General features: G+C 39.2%; 3 protein-coding genes across 11 annotated transcripts in view; all 3 read left to right on the forward strand.

The window, feature by feature from the left end:
- The first annotated feature begins 2446 nt into the window (after positions 1 to 2446).
- Positions 2447 to 4533, forward strand: LOC108250243 (kelch repeat and BTB domain-containing protein 13). The gene has a single exon (XM_017440024.3). It carries the CDS (start codon positions 2565 to 2567, stop codon positions 4026 to 4028), a length of 1464 nt encoding a protein of 487 aa, XP_017295513.1. The 5' UTR covers positions 2447 to 2564; the 3' UTR covers positions 4029 to 4533.
- A 3464-nt stretch (positions 4534 to 7997) lies between these two features.
- LOC108250245 (peroxisomal succinyl-coenzyme A thioesterase) lies at positions 7998 to 19355 on the forward strand. Of its 6 annotated transcripts, none has more exons than XM_017440029.3 (11): positions 7998 to 8146; positions 10108 to 10315; positions 10408 to 10507; positions 10581 to 10771; positions 12347 to 12516; positions 14181 to 14300; positions 14375 to 14457; positions 14620 to 14713; positions 16975 to 17055; positions 17443 to 17584; positions 17697 to 19355. In XM_017440029.3, exons 2-11 carry the CDS (start codon positions 10117 to 10119, stop codon positions 17831 to 17833), a joined length of 1317 nt encoding a protein of 438 aa, XP_017295518.1. In that variant the 5' UTR covers positions 7998 to 8146; positions 10108 to 10116; the 3' UTR covers positions 17834 to 19355. The 6 variants fall into 6 exon arrangements, 5 of the variants coding, with proteins under 5 accessions (XP_017295518.1, XP_017295517.1, XP_017295520.1 ...); XR_003038407.2 differs by having other exon boundaries at positions 8001 to 8158; positions 17510 to 17584; positions 17697 to 17762; XM_017440028.2 differs by having other exon boundaries at positions 8001 to 8158.
- Positions 19356 to 20697: 1342 nt separating this feature from the next.
- LOC108250582 (metabotropic glutamate receptor 8-like) overlaps positions 20698 to 24792 on the forward strand; it is a 297339-nt gene continuing 293244 nt past the window's right edge. For 2 of the 4 annotated variants that reach the window (XR_005234323.1, XM_037980851.1), the window contains exon 1: positions 20698 to 21266. The gene's annotated coding sequence lies outside the window, so the exon portion shown is untranslated. The remainder of the gene's footprint in view (positions 21267 to 24792) is intronic. The other 2 variants (XR_005234324.1, XR_005234325.1) reach the window with 1 other exon arrangement.

The raw sequence follows: 24792 nt of genomic DNA on the forward strand, positions 1-24792 counted from the left end.
TCCTGAATGGAGGACGTGCCGGTAGGATTAAGGAGGTCTTCGAAGTATTCGGCCCACCGACCCACAACGTCTCGAGTCGAGGTCAGAAGCACACCACCCTCACTATAAACAGTGTTGGTGCTGCACTGCTTTCCCCTCCTGAGACGCCATATGGTGGACCAGAATTGCCTCGAAGCCATACGGAAGTCTTTTTCCATGGCCTCTCCAAACTCCTCCCATGCCCGAGTTTTTGCCTCAGCAACCACCCGAGCCGCATGCCGCTTGGACTGCCGATACCCGTCAGCTGCTTCCAGAGTCCCACAGGCCAAAAATGCCCGATAGGACTCCTCCTTCTGTCAATGTCTGTCAATTCCTGCCTGAAAATACATGATGGAAAGAAGAAAGGAGGGCTGTTTGGTCATTGAGTGGAATCCAGCTGAAAAAAACTTTGTGTAGATGTCCGTCCCTTTCCAGTGGGAAAGCACAGTTAAATAACTTGACAGTAGAACTCCATTCAATCTCAGTCTTCCACTGCATGATCTCTACTTCTTACAGTGTCACAGCAGTGACATCTGTGACCAAACAAAACCACAGCAACATAAATGCATTCACTGTGTAAACTTCAGAACACAACAATTTACAATGTGCATTTCCCACCCTGACTGATTAAAAATCAAAGATGCTTCCTGACATACAAAAAAATGAAACATTATTGAATGGGTTTGGGACCACAGAAGCTTTTCAGAACTGAAAATGAGAACCAAGTTTTATTAATAAAGAAAATGATTTAATATGGTATCAACAATTAAATGAAATGCTTATCTTTTGTGAAGACACTGATATTTTAAAACAAAATCAAGCCTTGGTTCTGAAAAAAAAAAAAACTTCAACAACAAAGTAAACATAAACCATCCAAACTAAAGTTAATGCTTTTAGTTTATTTAGAACAGTCAAAAAGTCTCATCTCTGTTGTTCTGAACCACAACTCTATGTGTGTTTAATTTGGCACACTACTTGACAACAGAAGATTGGATTCATGTTTCAAAAAAGTTATAATAGTAAAAATAGTGATTTAATATTTTTTGCGAAATTGCCGGCCTCATGTTTATATCTTCTAGACCAGTGATTCCTAACCCTGGTCCTTGAGGACTACTATCCATGTTTTAGTTGTTTTCCGGACCAGGGCTGGGAACCATTGTTCTAGACACTGTGAAATTAACTCCAGACACTGGTGGCACATGCAAAGTATTCAGTTACTTAAAGTGCAGTTATGTACTGGTCTGGTTAGAATGATAACAGCACGTGGTCATTTTATCACAGCTGTGGAAGTGCGTCAGGTCAGCATTTTGCCCTTGATAGATAATTCTTTATCTGGCATGTTGGGAGGCTCTTGTCTCCTATTTTCACATTATACACAATGTGTTTATTGAAGTAAGTAAAGTAAGTAAAAATTTATTTGTATAGCACATTTCAGCAGCAAGGCATTCAAAGTGCTTTACATCATAAAAACATCAGTAGAATTACATTACAATCATCATAAACATCATTACAATCATCCAAAAAAAATCATAACAATCATCGAGCAGATACACTTGATAATCATAAGTAAAATAAGGCTATTTCTATGAGTTTTTGGACTGGTTCCATGTAGCTTCCACGTGTAAACAGTACAGAGGGATACATGGAGCCCCTAAATGGCTGCCAAAAATCTTGCCTCACACCTTCAGTGACCATTCTAATGTTTCTCTAGTTCAGTGATTAAACACATTCATTGACTTTATTCGTATATTTAAATGACTATGTTGTGTTTATGTAAGCTGTATGTTCACTTTGGTGGTGAGAAAAAACATACATTAGCGTTTCCTCTGATAGTAAATGCTTTTTTACGAGAGCAAATTAAAATTAGTTTGAAATTTTCTACATGTTAACCTTCTACCCTTTGATCCTGTTCAGGATGGCAGGGAGATGATACAGCATCATGGGTGAGAGGTGGGGTACACTCTGGACAAGTCAGTCCATTACAGATATGTTGCATTATGACTAAAATAAACTCTATATATTGAATTCTCAACAACGTTAAATAGTTTAAGGCATATTTTAGACAACCAGGAAAGGCTTGACTAATAGAACATAAAACACAAACCATTTTCTTCATTTAAAAAAGAAACTTGCCTTTAAAAACTTCTTAACATATGTGGATATTTGTGTGTTTATCATGTTTTACTACAACTAAATATTTCAGCAGCAAAGGACTCTTATTGACATTACTGGTTGTTGATTGTTTTTTTACATGTGTTGCAAGACGATGAGGTATGTATTGCATTTTAGGGGAATTTTCTACAACAGAACTGACTACTATAAATGTGCGCCTTGTTCTCATGAGGACCACAACATGGAACGGACTCCACACATTTGCTCTCACCTATTTTTAGCTGTTTCTATTTTGACAAGTATGAAAAGGCTGGCCCTCTCTAAAGAGCTTCTGCCTATGCCTCTTCTCTACAGCTCTGCTTCAAAACGTTTGGAAATGCTTCAGGCTCTCGAGTTATATTCACCTTCTTGAGTGTCACTGTCAGTGAACGGTGATGTCGGCACACAGCACTGAATCAGAGGACAGCAGCCACGGTGACAAAGGAGGTGAAAGGTATCAGCCATGTTTAGCCTCTGGTCTTGTTTCAGCCAAACTAACTATTGTGATTGGAGACACACACTTTTCTGAAGAGAAGATGTTACTTGTTCAAAGCTGTGACTATTTCCAAGCTTTGTACCGCTCTGGAATGAAGGAATGCCAACAGGACAAGATCCACCTCCAGTGTGTGCGTGCTCGGGGCTTCTTCATTGCTTTAGCAGTTCTGCGGGGAGAGATGCCGACACTGGATGAAGATGACATTGTTGAGGCGATTGAATGTGCTGCTTTTTTACAGGTAACGCCACTCACAAAACATCTTATCAACCTCATCAACACAGACAATTGTTTGCTGATGTATCACACTGCAGCAACATTTGGACTCATGGATCTTTACCACGCCACTGCGCTCTTCATCCGAGACATGTACAGTGACCTGGAAGAAGATGTCAAGAAGACCCTACCATCAGAACTGATCTCATATGTAGAGTCTTTGACACCAAGTGTTTATGTGGCTGTAGGGGCCCACGTGAGCTGCGGCGGGGAGACCAGCATCCATGCAGCCTCCAGGACAGTCTGCTACCTGGATGAAAAGGAAAACAATTGGAAAGTACTAACAGATCTCCCACTGGAAGCCAGCACATCTATGGCTGGGGTGGCTGTTTTAGACAACAAGCTTTACATTGTTGGAGGAGTTCATGGAGTTCACAAACAAGTTGTAAAGTCCTGCTTCTGCTACAGTGTTGAAAACAGCAGCTGGACTAGGATTACCAGCCCAGCACAACTCCGTTATAATCTTAGCCTCTTGGGTGTGGATGGTTGTCTCTATGCCATTGGAGGAGAATATGAACGAACAGAGATGTCATGTGTGGAACTATACAACATAAAGAGAGGCACATGGACATTTGCTGCTCACTTACCTCGGCCAGCAGCAGGAGCATCTTGCACTAAAACTATGAGCAGGATTTTTGTATGTTTGTGGAGGCCCATGGAGACCACAGAGATCTACGAGTATGTCCAAAAGAAAGATGAGTGGCAACTCATTACAACGTTAATCCGGCACCAGAGCTATGGCCACTGTTTGGTTGGCCACAGAGACAACCTTTACGTCATGAGGAATGGTCCATCTGATGACTTTCTGAGATGCTTGATGGACTGCTACAATCTGAATTCTGGTCAGTGGTCATCTCTACCAGGTCATTTTGCCAACAGCAAGGGTTCACTGTTTACATCTGTGGTAAGAGGCGACTCTGTGCTCACTCTGAACAGGAGCATGACTTTAGAGTATAAAGTCGAGGAGAAAAACTGGAAGCCCAGGCGACAGATGAAGGGTTTCCCTAGAAGTGGATCTTTGTGGACTTTCTTGCTCAGACTACCTGATGTTCACATGCTTCAGGATGAAGTATCTAACTTTATCATGTAAAGCAGTGGCACCCAACCATTTTTGCATCACAGACTAGTGGGGAAAAAGAAGTTCTCCAGTAAATTTTGGTTTTACCCATATTTGCTAGGGTTAGCTTGATGTTTGCTAATATGTGAAAAATAACAGACACAAGAATGGAAGTCATCATTTTACAAAATAAAATACCCTGCAGCCCAATCTTTATAAAAATATTTCTATCAATTTTTTAAAAAGACCTTTTATTAGTTCTGTGTTGCCTTGTACCGAATCATCCATGGCCTTGCCTCAGTGGTTGGAGACCCCTGACACAGAGTACTGTGATTTATATTCCCATGTTTTATTTCTGAAAGATAGGAAATTAGAAAATAAGTACATATGCAGGACGCCAAATACTATATACTGCACTTGAGGAGCTTTTTATCTTGTTAAATAAATCTGTGAATGAGCACTGCTTTTATTATTATTTTGTTTTTGTCTATAGTGATAGCAAACTCTCTGTCATGATGTGGAGTGACGAAGGCGAACCCAGAGCGCAGACTCATACTTAACAAAATAATTTATTAAATAAAGAAACACAACAAAAGCTGACGTGGCAGCAAAAACAAAATAAAGAACAAACTAAAACTAACATGAACGGAGACGGGGACAAGCGGGACGGGAAAAACAACAACCAGAAACAAGCTACAAACAACAGACAAACCAGAGACAAACCTTAGACAATGGACCAGCGAGGTATGGAGAGAAATGACCGGGTTTTAAAAACTGGGGATAACGAGGTGAGTGGGAACAGGTGGAATGATTACTTATTTGGGACAGGTGAAGATGGGCGTGGCTAACAGACAAATTAATGACTGGGGAAAAGTGGAAATGAGAACACAAACACAAGGAGGACAGAACCAAGAAGAAAACAAAAACCAGATAACTAAAAATAGAAAACAAAACCAAAACACAAACCAGAGAACTAAAACAAAACCCAGAAAAAGCCAAATCACCACACTCTCTCATCAACCATTGGTTGGATTTAAAAAAAAAACGTTCAGAAAGTCATCATTGTGTGCTCATCAAAAACTTATTATCCTTTACAATCATCTTCATTCAAGATGGCCTCCACAGCTAAGCCACCCTAGCAGGCACCAAAAGGCTTTGCCACAGTCAGTTTTACAGGTACTGAGCTAAAATGCGATGTGTTAGTAGCTGAGAGTGACGCCCAATTTATATTCTGAGATCTAACTCATAGCATAACATCTGTTTTTAAAACCTTGCCATTAATAATAACAATACATTTTATTTGGCACAGGCACAACATAAAAGCACATAATAATAAGTAAAATCAAGTAAAAAAGGTCAAAGAAACTAGAGCAAGTAGGCTAACCTAAACAGATGTGTTTTGAGTCACGATTTGGAGGTAGGTAGATTTTGAACCATGAACGAATCATCTTTCAGCAAATACTCGTGGCCAAAGCATGCATGAATCCCCCAGTCAATCGACTGGCATGGGCTTCATGACCCACATTTTACTGCTTGCAGGGATGGTGTCATAACAAAGTGACCTTACAATTCAGTTATGAAATGGAACATTCTTATCTGTTAGCAGTCATGACCTATTTTAATCCACAAGTATGAAATATTCTTTTGATAACACAGCACGATATGATACAATCAGCATGTACAACAGCCATGGACAAAGGGCCATGACTCCGTCGAACATATATAGAACTAAAATTTGGTGTGGTAGTAGTTGACCATCTTCTCCACATATTCTGAGAGCTTATTAATGCATATTCTGAAGATTATCACATCTCGCAAGATCTTGCAATACTGCACATTTGTGCAAACTGTTTACAGGTTTGACTAAAACAGCTATAAGTCCATCCCATTTCAGCATAAGAAGATCTTGTGAGGCCTTTATTTTCTATAAAGGCCAATGGTTTTACTAGGATGTTTTCTCTAATCAAATTATTTATGATATGCAGTAGATATTAAGTCTGTTCTCAGCTCATCAATTACCTCACCTGCTCTTTAAGGGATAGTTTAGTCATTTTTGAAATGATGTTCTGTGTAGTAGTCATCAGTAGTTAGTATATTATCAATAGTGACTTCAGTCACAGAGTATGGAGAAAAATCTACAACTCTTTGTCCAGACTATGCTAATGGCTAACTTTATGAGGGCCCATTTTTATAATACTTTTGCACGTTATAAAAAAACTCTTTCTCAAAAAACAATATTAGCTAATTTTAAACCTCTACACTTGTGCATGACACTGGTTGTTGCTGTTTTCTCAACCAACCAAAGTTTGTGTTACAACACAAATTTCTGTCTGCTGAATATAAACTGTAGTGAATGTATTACTATGCGAAGAGCTGAGTAAACATTTCGACCACTGAGATATACTAAAACTAGAGATTGACTGGAAGCTGGAAGTTGACAACAAGCAACAACAGACAAGCCCCCTCCACTTCATATAAATGAATCAGTCATCTTGTCTAAAAAATAAAAATAGCAGTCAGTTGGTCAGTTGAAAAAACAGTAACAAACTAAACAAACACTGTCATTAAAAACGTATCGATTTAATAGTAGTTAATGTAGCAATCTTTCACACCCATATGGCCCTGTTTAGCTAGCCATTAGCCTAGCCTGGCTGAAAACTTAAACCCTTTTCTTAGGGTGACCAGCCAGATTTCTGGGGACAGTCCCTAGAAAATGTCCCTGAATTTAGTGTTTTATGAATGAGAGAAAAATGTTTTGTGTAGACTATGGTGGCTGGGTAGAAAGCGCAAGTGAGCATGTTGCTCACAACAACAGCTGTTATGGTAGATGGTTGCGCTGCTAATGTTAAAGACAGAGATGAAGAAGAGGAGCAGAGCATGCGGCCTTTAAAGAAAATTAGAGCTGAGCGTGCAGCCTTCAAAAAAGGCAAGAGGAGAGCACAGGGAGTAGCTGCAGTGTGAGAGAGAAAGAGGGAGAAATCTTAACAGGATCATCAAAACCTCCTCCTAAAGCTGATCTGTGATGGTGGCTGGCTAGTGTCAACAAGGGTTCATCCAAAGTAAGATGTTTTAGAATTGATTGGTGACCTTTAGTTTATATTTTCAGAGCTATTTATGAGTTGTTTTGCTAGTTTATTATTGTGATTTGTGAACAAAGGTGTGTTTGTCTGCTCAGTTTGGAGAAGTGAAAGTTCCTCAGTGAAAGGGAAACTAAATGAGACAAGAACTGAACTGAGAATGATGAGGAGGGAGAGATCATCATCAGGTAAATGTGTATTTCTTTTGTTCTGTAGCTCCAATTAAAGTCTTTTTTTGCTAAACATAGGATTTTGGGCATTTCTTCAGCTGAGGAAAGTAGTTAAATAATTATAAAAACGTTAGCATTTATAATAAGATTATACTAGAATCAGTTTCTTATCTAAAACTAATCAATTTCTAAAGAGTATCTGGAACAAAAACCTTATTTTATGTGTTGAATTATAAATTTTCAGTATGTCATATGCTCTAATGTTTCAGACGGGGATTATGATTTTATTATGTCTCTGCTTTAGAGTAGTGTGCAAGTCTTATGCACGCCTATATATTGATAACTATTAGAAGATCACTTTAAAAAGGACTTCTTATCTCTCTGGCAGCCACTTTTTGATCTTGTTGATTGTTTTGCTCTGATTTATAATGACACCGACCCTAAGTCCTGGTACACAAAGTGTTAGACGCTTCTAAAAAAATGGATGCAATTTTATTCAAAAATACTACATTATATTGTATAACAATTAAAAACAAACATTGCTGATTTACATTAATAGGAAAGAAGTGATATTTGCGGGGGCGGGGGGGAGCAAACATTTTTTATTTCAACATAGAGAACTTGAAGTAGAGGCACAAAACATTCAAGAGTTTCTTGAAGTGATTTTCAAAAGAGGTTTCCTCCGCTGGATGGCGCCATCTTCTCTCCGGTGACGTCAACTCGCTCGTGGGAGAAGTCTGACGCCGCTTCCGTTTACGTACAGAAGTCGTCCTCTCGTGCGTCGTGCAGTTCATATTACAGGAGGGGCTGTGTCGACACCGTCAGAGAGGAGACACCGACACCGCTGGACACAATTCACCGAGCGCAAATCCATTAGGAGACGAGGAAAACACAAAGACAGCAAGTCTGCAGTCAGGTTTCTGTGGACCTAATGTCCTGACATGTTTGTGTGTGTGCCATGTACCGTGTGTTTAGTCGTTAGGTGAAAGATTAATTCAGCTCTAGTTAAAGAAAAGTAAGAGTACGTACACTCACAGAGAAGAGCTTCAACACAGCAAAGCTTTTAACAATATATAGGCATCAGGTTACAGTCGCTGATATAAAAAAGCTCTATTTTTTCCTGAATGGTAGCGTGATTTTGGCTGACCTGTAGCTGTCCACACACTGATGGCTGTGGAGTTTGTACCGTGGCTTTCAGCGTGAAACACTCTGAACAAACTCACAATGAACATCAGCATGTTCACGGGGTTTCTGATGTAGCCCATATTCCAGTTTTATAGAAACTTTGTGCATGACTACTTTGTTTATTGTCGCCCGCTGCCGAAAGACGGAGGCGGAAGATAACGATTTTGCTCGTGTCTGTGCGTGTCAGCAAAATATCTCACGAACCACGAAATTGAAGAAACTTGCAGAAAATATTGATGCATGTGCTCCTGCAGTCAAAACACAAAAAATACAATTATTCAGTCAGTTCTACAGATGTTGACCTAAAGTTTTGTGTAGTAGTTGCCGAGACTCATTCCCAACTCATTTTGAGCTCTAATAGATTGCACAAGTTATTTGTTTAAAGTTATGTAATTAACTATTTGGAGTCAATTTACTCTGTCTGCTAGCAAAATATCCCAAGCCCAACTATTATGGATTTTAATTAATCTTTTTGGAAATAATCACTGGGTGTACCTCTACAAGTGATTAACTTTTGGAGTCAACCCAAGAATGGTGTCACAGCCACCTGACCTTGAGAAAACAAACATGGATATAATCAGGGCTCTCAAGTTTTCATCTGAGCTTGGAGTGAGATTTTGCGCTGCTAGAAGTTGTTAGATGACACATTAAGACATAACTTTTTGCGCCACTGTGGACACAGAGTGGAGCGGGTCTCCTCTCTGCTGTGAGATTGACAGCTGTCAGTGCTTGGGGAAGTGGGCGGGGCTTATGGTACGCTGCAGAATGAGTACTTTCTCACATTTAGCTGCCAAAGTCACTAGATTTGTAGCTAGTCGCTTTAAAAAATGCTAGAGGGATCTGAAAACTCACTAAATATAGCGTTAAAGTGACAAAAAGGCCGTGTGCGTGTGTTGTTTTTTTTTGCGTGAGAAATACAAAGTGTGGCCTGTGAGCATGTGCACTTCACGAAATGCTTGTCTCACAGTCAGTGCGTGAGACTTGAGAGCCCTGGATATAATTCAGTCAGTTTTGCAGATATTCTACTAACGTGGTGTGGTTGTAGCTGCTCATTCACAGGACACACTCCAACTTCTACTCATTGCATGAGATCTTTACTTTAAACTTTAGCATTAACTATTGGAGTTAACCCTGTCTGTCTGTTAGCAAAATATATCATGAGCCACTGGACAGATTTTAATGAAACTTTCAGAAAGTAATCACTGGATGTACCTCTACAACTGATTAACTTTTGGAGCCAAAACAGTTTAAGATTGCTGCCACACCTTATCAACGTCAGCCAACACAACAGCAACTGTAGCTCAGTCAGGTCTTCAGATACTGAGCTAAAATCTGATGTTATTATTCTACATAAGATGATTTAGACTAAACTTCAGTGTGAAAGGTTGTGGGTGATATGCATTCCTCCAAGCAACGCTAGGCCTTTAACGAGGTACATGCCCTTACAAAAAATATTTTTTTTGTTCTAAGTTTGATGACAACTGAATTCGTTTTAAGGAAGAAGGGATAATTTTGATTGCACAACAAAGCAAGGTTAATAGTTTTCACTAAGCCACTGACCTTTGAAAGTAAGGGTGTATAGAACAAGCTATAAAATTTCATGGGCAATATAAAAAGTAAAATGAAAGCCATTAACATTGATACAAAGTAGTGACTCCTGTCCTGTTTGTGATTTTTCAGCAGTTCAGCATGGATTGGAAGAAGCAGTATTGTGTGAAGCTGTCGGTGCAGCCATCTAGAGGGCTCATGGATGAGAAGTTTGTTATCCTGGTCCAGAATGCTCTCCCTGGTTCCAAGCTGACTCTCCACGCCCTCCATCAGTGTGAAGATGGACACCACTGGCAGGCGTTTGCCCATTACTGTGCTGATGCCACAGGAACTGTAATCGGTGAGCCGATCAGAACCTTGGCGTGGAAAATGAAGCAAAATGGACTAAGAAACGTTTGCAGCATTGCAAAGTCTGTGCCTTCTGCTTTACAGTTTCCGAGGATTCCAGTCTGGGTGGAACGTACTCAGGGGTTGAACCGATGGGTTTACTGTGGGGTCTAAAGCCAGTTCCGGGCAGCAAACCTGGGCTCAGGTTAGTAAGCTGAACAGATTTTATCAGTTGATTAAAAAAGTTATTATCAGAGCTGACTCTTCTGTCATCCCAGGATGAGGAAGAAGAACGTCCAGATTCCCATGGTGGTTACAATCTCAGTGTACCAGGGTCACGAGACAGAAGGCTTTATCGATCAGGTGCCACTGACCGCTGTGGTGGTGGAGCGCTGGTACATGGCACCTGGCGTCCGCAGAGTCCCCATCACAGAGGACGGGCTCACTGCAACTCTGTTCTTGCCCTCAGGTAGGTTGAGAGGCGCGTCTTGCCGGAGAGCAGAGGGTAGCTTTTTCGTCTAAGTTCCTAAACATACAGACATAGACAGATATTTTTGTACCCTTTTGTTAAAGAAAGAGAAACCCACAAAGGTTACTGAAATTACTTAAAACTGACAAAAATAATAATAATTAAAAAAAATACTGAAAATTAACTAATAAAAATCAGTCATTACTTTTGAACTTTGGTTCAAAAGAATTATTTTAGAAAATAAACTATTGAAACTGGCCTTGACCAAAAAGATGGTACCCTTAACTTAATATTTAGTTGTACAGCCTTTGAGGCAAATCCAAAAAATGGTAAAAAAAAACCAAAAACTTGACTTCTATCCTGTAGCTGAAGACGTTTGGCTTCTCATCTGAGGATCTCTCTCAATTCAAAAAAGAATGGAGTGTGGAGTTCCAGCTTTTAAAGCTGGGATGTTTTGTAAGATAGATTCACTTGCAGATTACCCTCACTCCTCTCATGATAGTGGCTTGTTAGGGTCTCATTCAGCCCGATGCTGTAGAGCAGAGGTGCCCAACCCCAGGCTGTGGACTGGTACTGGTCCGTGGGTCATTTGGTACCAGGCCTCACAAACAGAATAATTTACTTACAGTATTTCCGTTTTTTTTATTTTCAGAGTCTGAACGACATTTATTTTGAAAACTGACCGGATTCTTTCCACTACATCCGTCTATGAGTCACTCTTGATGCATGTCAAAATGCTTATCTAGGTCATGTGATACATTACCGCTAAAAACAGACCAAGAAGCTAGCAAAATGAGTAAAAAACAAACGTCTCTGGAAGCCCTAGATGAGACCGTCTCATTACTGAGAAACAGGCACAGGGCTCCCACGGATTCAGCGCTCCAAGCTCAAAATCCAAGCTAAGAAAGCAGAAGTAGACACATCAAGTCTTTTGACAACAGCATCAAGTTCAGCGAGGAAACAATTTCAAGATATTTTACAGTTTCAAGTTATTTTAGTGACCTTCATGGGTTTTTCTTTTATTATTGAAAACAAACAAATTTATTTGTCTGTTTTTAAAGCAGATAGTTGAAATGTGGCTAAGTAGATTCAATTACTGTGATTGATCAGACTTTGATGGTATCAGGTAAGTCATGAAACACTGTTATTTTTTACTGACCAGAACACAACTTAGTGGAAGAAGACAAAAGAAAGCAATAAAGGTTCTAATATAAAGAAGAGAAACAGAGGTTTTTATGAACTGTGTATAATCAGATTAGGATTTTTCTTCCAATGTCACATCTTCTCCTTGAACATATTTCCACTTTTACAAGTGAGACAATCATCACCTCAAGGGAAAGGAAAATGTTTTTTTGCAAAGTTGTTGAAGTAGTTAACAAAATTAAATTAAAAAAATTATTGTTTTGTCACATCTTCAAATGAACACTTTCAAAATTGATGTAAATAAGTGAAAAAAAGTTTAAAGCAGTAAATAGGTATTGTTAGAAAAAAAAAAGCATTTCATCACAGATGAGTCAGTGTTTCAGAAGGAGCAAAGATGTAATTAGTGTTTTTGTTACTGTGACTTCCCTGAAGGGCCGGGACCTTTCCCCGGTCTCCTGGATCTGTGGGGTGGAGGAGGACAGTTGGTGGAGTACCGTGCAGCTTTGTTGGCTTCCCATGGAATCGCTTCGATGGCCCTTGATTACCTGACATGTAAATTCACAATGGAAACTGGGAAGAAAGTGGGCAACGAGTACTTTGAGGTAAATCTAATGAACCTGATATTTTGGTCAATAAAGGAAAGAATAGTTAAGAAAACTTAGCAAAGAACAAGTGATGCTCAGATGTGTTAAAGTTTGAGTATTAATTCGCCTTTCAGATAAAAGGAAAACATCAACAGATGACAGCGTTTGATATTTAACTGAAACAGAAAAAAAATAGTTACAATTATTTCACAAAGAATTAGGTACAGTAAGCAGCGATTTCAATCCGTTGGTAACTACTTAAGTCTTAAGAAAAATAACATTTTTCACATGAATGATTTTTATGTTATAAAGTTAAACGTATTTTGATACATTTGTATGAATACAACTGTGCACATACAAAGATGATGTCATAAAAGGTTGAAGTACTTTAACTTTATTGTTTCGCTGAGAGTAAAAGAAAGATTATTGACTCTGGTCAACTTAATATTTTTAATACCAGCAGTTTCTCTAAAAAGAGTTCTTTCTACAAAAGCATTCATTTAAATGCGGTCTTTTGGATTTTTTGTTTTAGGAGGGTGTCTCTAGTGACAAGTAGAGCACACAAAAAGCTAGTGAAAATAAAAAAAAAACATAGTGACAGCAGGTAACAGCATCTGAAAATCAAGTCTTTGAGAAATAAAAACAAAATCCAGCAAAGACTTGATGGGCCAATGGTAACTTAGTTGATAAACATGTTTCTCATCATTGCTAACCAATAATAGCCCATTATGAATGAGAATATACTGAACAATTGTCATTGTTGAAACATCTTTCCATTTTCTTTTCAACTTTCTGGGTTGCACAGAGCTTACGCCTGTCTCCAGCAGTCACTGTGTGAGAGGTGGGGTACAGCCTGGACAGGTCAAAGGTCACTCGCAAACAACCATTCACACTCTCTTACACCTAGGGGCAATTTAGAGTTAACAATTAACCTAACATGCATGTGTTGGGTAAGTGGAGTAAACCCAATGGGCCTAAAACAATGTTCAGGGACCAGATGCCTTCAGAGCAGAAAAGTGTGAGTTCAGCTCTCCAAACCCTGAACAAAGCTGAGTCCTAAGTTGATTATTTTAGGACTTGATACAGAGTAGTGCATGTGTGAGAGAGAGTAAAACTATAAAACTGTGGATCGAAGGTTCATTCACCTTTGCCAACACCGATTCACCACACAGTACAAGTGTTGAAATCCATGACTGAACAAGGTGCCTACCCTCATTATACATGGCTTTAATTTCTACTTTCAATGAATTTCTGCCTTAAAACCTAATCTAAAAATGATCTGTACTTCTGTAAAATTGCAGTTAGTCTCAGCGGTGTTCTGTAGGTGTGACTGCATAGCAGCTCTGTTAAACAGCCTGACTTGAGCAGCAGTTTCTGTTCACATGTGATTAATATGTGCAGTTAAAAAACATGAAATGGTGTGTTTTGAGAAATGCCTCTTATTGGACAGATATGTGAAATTTACAAGATAATAAATGCTATCTTAGAGTTTTTCAAGGTCAAGAAATATGAGTGCACCACTTCTGAGCAAAGCTCACACTTTGAGGTTATAGCTGTCTGCTGCCAAGGTGACAAACATGAAGCCAGTCACAGACCACACAGTTTGAATTGTGTGGTCTGTGACTCAGATCAGACACAATAACAAAAACTTATCCAAGCGATAACATGTTTTCCTGCTATAGAATGCCTACAAAGTCCTGTCCCAGCATCCTCAGGTCCTAGGCAGCAGAATTGCCATGTTGGGTCTGTCACTGGGCACCAGCATCACCCTGAGAATGAGTGTGTATTCCAAAGTTATAAAGGTAAGATACAGCTCTCTTAGTAGGACCTTTTGTGAGTGGTGTTTGTTTAAAATGAGTTTGAATGTGTTTTCCAGCTCAGATGTGCTGTGTGTATTAGTGGAAGTCATGTTCAACCACTTGATGGATCTTTAGAGGAAATACTCAGTTTCTTTAACAAGTAAGTTAATCTGCTCTCAAGTGCTTGGTTTCTGCTGAAGCTGAAATAAAACACTAGATCATAAAAAATGAACTGAATAAAAGGAGTAGGTTTAAACAATGAGAGACTGTTATCTGTCAGAAGTAGAGATGAATATAAAATGTTACTCTTTCATTGAACAAGAAATGCTGAGAAGACTCGGTTCAGTGAGGACAATGAACTCATCTGGCACGATCTGCTGCTCCCCATCCCCACTGACCCCTCATACAAAGTGGATGTGAGTAACGTCAGCCATAGCCTCCCTCGCCTCTTCTGCTTTTTTCTCTCAATATCAAGAGGTTTTTATGCCATTTTTGACTTCTCTTCCAGAAAAACCATGTACTTCACATGTGAAACATGGTTTGCTTGTGTTTTCTGTTGGATTCTGAAACATTTTAAACATGTTCATATTAGTCTGTGTAGTCCCACGTGAAAAATGTGGTAAAGTCATGTGCTTTTTTTGTAAGGGGTTATTTGAATTATGTTTGTAACAAATAACAAGTATTGATCCTGTAATGACTGCTATATGCTTAAGTTAATCACCTTTGTTTTTAAAGAGAACACTGGTTGACAATCTTTTTTACTCAAAGCTGCTCTTCTTACACCAACAGAAAAGCCACCTGACTCGTGGGTGGCTGATATGCATTCTTTCTTAAGTTCTTTGAATCCATAGACAGACAGACACTTGAAAAAAACTCACCTCTGTGTGTAACAGCGGTGTCTGATGTGATAAAATGTTTGCCTAAACTTTGAATATTCAGTTTGTGAGTGTTAATAATTTGTTCATGTACAAATGAAAATTCCATAAACCCCACAGGTAAGAACCACTGGTCTAGAAGATAAGTGTTTGTAAGGTTACCGATATGTGGGAATTATGTTTTACAAGCACAAGATTGTCTTTGTTATGTAAAATTTGAAAATATGTTTTACTGACAATGATGGTTTTGAGTGAATGTAAAAAGCATCTGGGAGAAGACGGAGATAAATAACAATAATAATTCTCGTATACAGTGGAAAATATTCTAACATGATTATAATTTGAAGGATACTGATGACAATGGGGGAAATTCTTTGGTCCCCTGCTGATAAGTTTGCTCACCTACAAAGTAATAAACAGTCTATATTTTTAAGACAGTTTCATTTTAATAGACACAGTTTTTCAACAAAAAATATCAGGAAAGACATTTTACATAAAAGTAAGAAATTGAAATTTCCAAGCAAAACATGATTTAGTACTTGGTAAAGAAACCCTTGTTGCCGACCAAGTAAGACGTTTCTTGTAGTTGGTCACCAGATTTGCACACATCTCAGTTGGGATTTTGGCCCACTCTTCTTTATAAACACTCTTCTTGGCTGCTGCTTGATAACTCAGTTTCAGCTCCACAAATCTCTTACAGAACTGAGATCTGGAGGCTGGCTAGGCGTCTCCGTGGCTTTAATGTGCTTCTTCAGCCACTCTTTTCTTGCCTTGGCCGTATGTTTTGGGTCACTGTCATGACTTATCTTAAGTGTTCTTGGCTGTGAAGAAAGTTCTCATCTAAAATTGTATGATACATGGCCCCATCCATTGGACCCTCAGTGTGGGGAAGTCATGATGCACCCTTAGCAGAAAAGCTGCTCCAAAGCATAATGGTTCCACCTCTGTGCCCGGCTGTGGGGATGGTGTTCTTCTGGTCATAATCAGCATTTCTCTTCCTGCAAACATGGCGGGTCTAGTTGATACCTTTATCTACCTCACTGCGCGAGGGTGCGAGCGCCAACAGTGACACAATCACGCTGAACACTAACGTATTTCAATCCGTTACAGTGTTCTTGGTGACTCAGGTCCCACCTGCCTTCAGGACATGAATAAGCTCCTCCCTCACCTTTCTCATGAAGGAGGATCTTGCATGTAGTTCCAGACCAAAGGCAATTGATGGTCATTTGATATTTCTTTCATTTCCAAATAAGGCACCAACAGTCACCTTCTTGCTGGTGGTCTTGGGCCAAATCCAGCCTTGTACAGATCTTCTGTCTAATTGTGATCAGTGTGCCTGATGGGCACATAGACTATATTTGGGAGCCAGAATTCTGGCTGCGTTGTTGAGGATCAAATAGTTATTTCACTCAGTGACATGTAAATCAGTTTGTAAATTTTATGCAATGTGGGTTTTTTTGTGACTTTTTAGTTGGTATTCTCTTTCTCTATTAAAATAAAACTACTTTAGAGACTATTCTTTTCTTTGTAGGTAAGCAAATGTAGAGAATCAGCAGGGAATCAAACAATTATTTCTCCCACTTTATATTGCTTTGCTATATCTGTTGTATATGATATGCATTGATTATTGGGTTCTACTTAAGAGGAAAATGAAATAGTCATTTATAGTAATTTACATTTTACAGACTAGTTGGTAACTTCTAAGGTAAGCCCAGGTTTTCCTGGAAAATAAGTGCTCCCTGTGTGTAACATCTCAGAAATAGCCAGTGTAGTGTGAAAATCTGCTGTTTGTCTCTGAGCAGATGGGACGGTTCCAGTGTCCTTTGTTACTGATTGTTGGTGAAGACGATCAGAACTGGTGTGCCTACGAATCTGCAATGGATGTGAGTTGACTGACGTAATTTCTTTCTGTTTAATTCAATTCAATCCACTTTGTTTATTTAACATCAGTTCACATCAAAAGTCATCTCAGAGCACTGTGCAAAAAACATTCACATACATTTTAAACATGACCAAAGCAGAACATTAATCTACACAACGTAGGAAGTATTTTACAGGACAAAGTAACACCCAAAATGTTGGCTTACTTGTCATCCACAACGTCAAAATGTTTTTTAGCTGTTGTCAAAGAGTGTGGCAGCATTACCAAAAATGAAACCATGATCCTAATGTTTTTTGTTTTTTTAATTGTGTTGCAGACTAAAGCTGACAAGACAAAACCTAAATTGTCTTGTCATAGAACCGTCTGACTTAAAGTCCATGTCTTCCAGATAAAGGAGACGATGGAGCGAGCTGGGAACAGCCACCTACTGACTCTCCTGTCCTACCCAAATGCAGGTCATCTGATTGAACCACCATATTCGCCACATGCTCGAGCCAGTCTTTTTAGAGATCTCAAGTCAAATCAAAAAAGTAAGTTTCCTTTTCAGGCCAGAAAGCTCCTACCTGCAAGTTTTCTGGGTGTTTGTAGTTTAACTTGTCAGCCCAGTCTCTTGAGTTCAGAAGGCTGTTTTTGTGTTTGCAGTGATGGCTTTGTGGGGCGGACAGACTCTGGAACATTCTCGCGCTCAGGAGGACTCCTGGAGGAAGATGTTGATCTTTCTGAGGGAGAATCTGTATGGCGGCACAAAGCCTGGTGCAACCTCACTTTCCCAGCTTTAATTAACAAGATGACTGATGATTGTGGAAGTCCCAAGTGAAGTCAAACTGACTTTACCTAAATACAATGTGATTTGACTCATATCAGAAGCACTTATTGTTAATCCAAGGTGAAATCACTTCTCGGGTGAAAATAACTTTTATAAATCACTGTTAATATTTCACTTTGAATACACATTTTCTATGGAACAAACAATGAATTCTCACATGTTCAAGAGATCATTATTTTATATTCAGAATACTATCATAGTGTACTTTTTAATGTTTTAATAAAATACATAAAAAACAAGGAAATGACTGGGAATGCTTCAAAAGCACATCAGCAGAAACATTATCTCAGAGAAACAGTAACTCATGATATCTGCATTCAAAAACACCAACAAACCAGGGAAGAGGACTAAACACACTTCTTGTCATTGGGGCCAAAATAGCTCAATCTTCTCATCTCATCTGACCATAAAACCTTTCTCTGGAAGACATGTGGGCAGCGGTAAATTCCAGCCCAGTCTGAAGCTGTTACTTTTGAAGCAGGAGCTTCTTTCTTGGCTGGCACACTCTCAGTCCATGGTGGTATAAAACTTACTGGTGTTCCAGCAGTTTCCAGTTCATGGCAGGCTTAAGCGTTGGTGGTTTCAAGGTTGTTCCTAAACTTCCTAATTAAATTTCTCCACTTTGGGAAGTGTCATGTGCAGTCAATCATGATCACTAGAGAGAAGTCATTGGTAGTCAAGTTAAAATACTTTTTAACTACTAATACTCTAATGTATGTATGTATTTGAGCCTGTATGCATAATTTTGATCCTATGTGGATCAGAGTTAATCCACAGGAAAGTCATTCTTGTATTCAAAATCATTGAAGCTGTATGTTGTATAATCATTCCACCCTGGAGAAAGAACCATTCAGGTACTTAAATAAAATCCTGAAATTAATTCACATACAGTGCTTATTATCCAACCACACAAGGAGAGCTGTGCAACTCCAACATACACTTAACAGTGTGGGTAATTGAAAGACAATGTGGAAGTGTCCTTTGTAATGCTTAACCAGAGGTTACTGGAATGAAGATCTTTGAAGTACAGAACAAACAGATTCAGAGAATACACATCCCAATAGGGCTCCTGTGTTAGTGGTTATGAGGACCACACCTTAGCTGTTGAAACCTTTTGGTGAGAGAGTCTAATCAGTTCACAGATGGCATGAGGAACATGAAGTTGCTGAATTTTAGTCTGCAGATGGAATGGAATGCTCGTATTGAAGGCAAAACTAAAGTCTAGAAAAGAGACTCTAGCTCTTCAGTTCTTCTTGTCCAGGTGCTCCAGAATGTAATGAAGACTAAGATTCACAGCATTGTTCACAGAGCAGTTTGACCTGTAAGTGGTTCCGAGAAAGGACAAAAGTCTTCACTAAAGACTAAATGCAAACTTGTTTTTACTATTTTATGATCTACAGACAAACTGAATTATACAACTGTATTTGCGACATTTGAACTGTGTAATAAAGCAAAGGTGCTACTGACACTTAAAACAGCTGTGAGTGTTTTCTGTACCTACCTGTCAGTAAGCAACAATTTTGTCCAACTTGATTCTGGACTAAATAAGTGCTAAAAACTAAATAAACTGATAGCTCTACATAATTTCTGGAAGATATAGAGTTACCTAAAGGTTATATTGGTGGGTAATTTATCACTTTTTCACAAATAGCTTTTGATTCATAAACCTTTTTCTGACATGATTGAGACAGACAAAAACTAAAAAGGTCATGTTTTTAATGCTTTATGAACCAATATGGCAGAATACTCAACTCTGAAACAGAATGTCACATTCTTTGAAGCGCTGGTTTTGATCATCATAACAGTTATTGGCAAAACACCAGTGTTTCCCTCGTTCAGTGGCTTGAACAAGGTGTTACAAGTGATTGACAGCAAACATAAACCCAATCAGAATTGTGAATGACTGGATTAAAGTAATGAATCCCAAACTACATGAGACAAAACAAAACAAAAAACTCAGACTTTAGTTTATTGTAAGTCCAACAGAAAACAGGTGAACGTGTGCAGAAGCAAGTAAACAACCAGGGAAGATGGTGGTCTTTTTTTTCTACAGTAACACACATGTGAATATTATGATTTTGGAGAATTGTGTCTCTCTACCAATAAAAGTTATTTTTCAAAATTATGTTGCTTTTTTTCCCTACTGCAGAAATGCCACCTGTAGAGGTTTGAGTACCCCATGATCCTGGGGTTTATGACCAGGCCTCAGGGGAGTGATTTAAACATCAGAACCATCAGGATACCTTTCCCGGAAAAGGAAAACCCGGACAGCCCCCTGGAGTTACGCCAGAGAGGGAGGTTGCCGGCAAGCATCTTGTGGTTGTGACTTGGCTCCTGAGGCTCAGCCAGGCCAAGCCCCAAAACAGGACAGGAAGTCACCTTCACATGGGCCCACCACCTACAAGGACCATTTAGTGAACCAATGGATGGATTTTAATAAAACTTTCAGAAATAACTTACTGGATGCACATATAAAAGTAATTAATTTTTGGAATCAACTTGATTCAAGACAGCAAAAACAAATGCTATAACTCAGTTAATTTTACAGATATTGAGCTAAACGTTTGTGTGGTAATAGCTGAGAGTCATTGACAACACATACTCTCACATGAGATTCTTCATCAACTTGTTTTCAAAGTTGAACCAAAGATGCTCTCAGTCTAAACCTCTGTTCATGAGTAGTGTAGTGCAGGTATTTGTCCACAAGGTGGAGTCCTGCCTCCACCTGCGCGTTTTAAATCAGCAGCTCTACTCGCTGCCAGGCTGCCACATGAAGCTAATTAACTCCATGTGTGGCATCACGAGCCGCGCTCGCGCTCTCCTCTGCTTCGATGAGTTTGTCTGGAAGCGTTTTGTCCTCTCCATCTGGACCGGGCTCGTGCGCTCTCTGCTCAGACTCAGGACCGGGGCAGTGGATGAGAGCTGAACTCAGCCTGAACTCTGCCGGTCGGTGTGATGAACCCCGGAGCTCCCGGTGTGGATGTGACGCGGGACAACCGACCCGAGCCTGGAGACGTCACTCACTCTGAAGAGCAGGAAGAAAATGCGCGCGCTTCACTCCCGTGGACCCAATGTGACTTGCAGGATACACTGATCTGAGACCAGCGAGGACAGGAGGGAATTGAGCTCGCACCTGCACAACTAAACCTGCTTTTTTTTCTAAAGAATCAACTCTGACTGAAGCAGAATCAGTTTTCCTGCTTGAACCAGGAAAAAGTCCACTTCGGAATTAATAGGATGTTCAATAAATGGCTGCACGGAGTCCCCGCGAGGGAATGTAGCGGGAAATGTTCATCTGATGTGAAAAACTGCTGGAAGCTGCAAACATCTGGCTGACCTGGGATACGGAGAGAGGGAACACCTGCTCCCACTGCTGAGGCAAAAAGGTGACTGAACACATCACGTAGTTGGAAATATTTACTCTAAAGGCAGCGCATTCAGTGAAATCTGCCTGAGAGTTATTTGATCTTTTGCAAATCTATATTTGCTTAAGTCTTTTTTTCACTCTTTACTTCTTGGACTGGACGCCATCTGGCCTTATTTTACTCCACTTGTAAAATCAATCATTTAATCACTGTGATCCAGGGAAGTAGGGGTGCAGCAGGTGCTGATCACCGTCATTGGACAACAAAAGACATGTGTCCAAATACATGTAAAAAATTAATATTGCGAAATCTTGTTAGATATCTTAACCCTCAGAGCTTTCAGCTGCTACCGCACCAAGTTTTAGTAGAGTTGATCGAATTAGAGCCATGTTTGTGTTAGCAAAGGTTGATTAGCTCTGACGGCCATCTTGAACTGGGGTGACTTCAATAGTTTATCAGTTGTAGACATACACCCAGTGATTACTTTCTGAGAGTTTCATTAAAATATGTCCATTTCATTTGATAACTTGCTCATAATAGCCCTGTATATGTGTCAGCAATTTGTTTTGTAGTTGACTATGGTGAGTCGATGCAGCCTTAACAAACATTGATGATAAAAACAGATTTCATTCGTGCTGCAAAGGCATGGACCGGTTTTAACAAATATACCACAGTTTTACTGTATTGTAGTATTAAAACAAACAAAAAAATGCATTGCATAATTTATTTGCCTATATTTGAAAACAAGAATACAATTCTTATTACCTTTGCTGCCTAAATATTTTTTTAATGATTTTTTTAACATCTAGGCTAAAATTTTAATTCAGTTACAAGTATTAAGAATAAATTACAATTTTAGTTTATTATAGTGTCAGTTAAAACACCAGAGGCAATGGTCTGTTTTATTTAGTTTATTTATAATTCTAAAGTCCATATTACTTCTTTTTTGCTGTTCTCCGCTTTGTAAATAAGATGAGAGGCTGACAACCTGACATTAGTAATTATTTAGCTGCTTATTAGCCTCCAGACTGAGCCGGCAGTAGGTTGTATATATTTCACCTGCTAACTCTTGTAGCTTGTTGCAAACATTTGTTTTAAACCAGCAATATCTTGACAAGAGACAGGTGTTGTGTTTTTGGTAGACAAACCATGAATGACTGTGCTACCATCAGATAAAATGTACAACCATATATCAACATCTTTTTTATGAGCATAAAAGTTTTAGGGAAATTCCCCCTTTGGCTACTGTACATAATAAAATGAAGGCTTGGAGCAACAGGTAGGAGAGGGAAGCACTGCTCTGTGCTCTGTGTGATCAGATAGGGGGAACATATACAACAACAAAAAGGATTTTCAAATCTAACTTATTTATAAAGCACATTTAAAAAAAAAAAAAAACAAGTTTACCAAAATGCTGCACATAAAAAAATAAATAGAATAAAAGCAATACACAAAACAGTCATCCAACTAACATAGAAGTTACTTTGAGAGACTATAGCAGAGACTTTGTCTCTGTTATTTTATTAAAAGGGTTTTAAAACAGAAACAGTGCAAGGGAAACACTTTTTAGTTTTTACACTAGGTAGTTAGATAGGTAGGTACATTTATTTATATAGCACTTTTCAGCACAAGGCGACTCAAAGTGCTTTACAACACAAGAACAAAATTACAGACAGGTACAAGACACAATGACAACCAACTGTCTAAACAAGCTAAGCTAAACCAACAGATCCAAGCACGACTAAATGTACAGAACTAAACTAAGTGTACAGGAAGAACTAAAACTAACGGTACCGAACTATCTAAAAGTACCCCAGGCCCGCTATACAGCCGAAGTAAAACACTATGACTTTAACACTGGTATACTTTGAAACCAGTAAACAAATGCAAGTGAGGGGGCTGCTGTGGCTCAGTGGTTAGAGCAGTCATCCTCCAATGGGACAGCTGGAGGTTCAATTCCACCAGTATGCTGAAGTGTTCCTGGGCAAAACCTTGAACCCCTTACTGCCTCCGATGTGTCCCATTGGTGTATGAATGTGATCTAAAGCACTGATTAGACTCTATAGATGATTTATTCAGATTAGCTTTGTAGATGGGTAAATGAGGGACGATTGTGTTGTAAAGTGTTTTGAGTTGCCTGATGGTCTAGAAAGGCCCATTTACCAAGTTCTACATATGTTTACTTCAAATAATATCTGAATATTATTGAGTTTTATAAATCTGGTATGCAATCCAGCGCTGTTATTGTATATCTGTGTGCAAAATCTCACAACTGTTTAAAAGTCACAAAGGGAAAAAAGTGGGCAGATTGGCATCAGTTCATGATTGCAATTAAAATAGATATTGCCAAAAATGTACAGTAAATTTTTAATATTCATATAAGGCAACAAGCACTGCCAGTGTGTGTTTCACTTCATATATCTGGTAAAATATTCTTCAGCCGGGGGTTTAGGATCATGCTCACAGTCAACCCCCCCTCCAAACACACACACACTGAGACAGAAGTATTTTTTCTAGTTACATGATTCAGATCACATTCATGAAACTGATTCATGCGTGTGAATATGTATGTAGTCAGTGAAGTGTCTGCTTTGCATGCACGCAATGAGTGTGTCCGAGTTTACTTCGTAGAGGGGAGAACATGGTGACAGTTTGCAAGTCTGTGCAGAGCTTAAGTGTGTGCAAAAAACCAGAGGAGGTGTGTGTGTGTGTGTGTGAGAGAGAGAGGATTTCTGCTTATGATAGGACAGAAAGATATGCTGCATATATTTATTAGAATTGGAATTGGAATACTAAAATACATATTTTTCACTGATTCCTTAAAAAAAGTTCACCCATGGGACTTTTTGAAATTTTACAATGGAGTATAATGGGATGCGGACTACGTTTTTTTACAGCAAATTAGCATCAGCCAATTTTTCATCACCAAAAGGCTTTTAAACACTCAAGGGAGTTAATCCAAGGGTACTCAAGAGTTTCAGTTTCATTTTCAGTCCAAGTTTCAGTTTCACTGTCAGTCCAGGTTTCATTATCACTTTCAGTGTTCACATGGTGTTGCAACTGCATTGGCTAGTAGAATGTTATTCAACACCATGTTTTTCAAGAGAGGCCAAGTGGTTGTGTCAAAGAACAATAAGACATGGATGAAGAACCTTGCCCAGTCCCAGTCTAGATCCTCAAGAGGTCATGTGCCCATTCAGGAATCCTCACTTGCTAGCATAAGTGGGATGCCCTCCAAGGAGCAGATTGTGGGGCATTACAAGTTTCTAGAGAAGGAAGTGAAAAGCAGAAATGTGAGAGCTGCTGAATTGTCAAAGGAAGTGACTCATTTGTGGAGAGAAAGACTTAATTTCCCATTAATTTCAGAACAAGCAATTCTCTCTCTATATAAGATATACAAAGCAGAAGATTACGCAGACCTCTCTAGTGCCTTACAACCAAAGTCCATCCATCCATCCATCCATCCATCCATCCATCCATCCATCCATCCATCCATCCATCCATCCATCCATCCATCCATCCATCCATCCATCCATCCATCCATCCA

Source organism: Kryptolebias marmoratus, linkage group LG17, assembly GCF_001649575.2.
Source record: "Kryptolebias marmoratus isolate JLee-2015 linkage group LG17, ASM164957v2, whole genome shotgun sequence".
Lineage (NCBI taxonomy): Eukaryota > Metazoa > Chordata > Actinopteri > Cyprinodontiformes > Rivulidae > Kryptolebias > Kryptolebias marmoratus.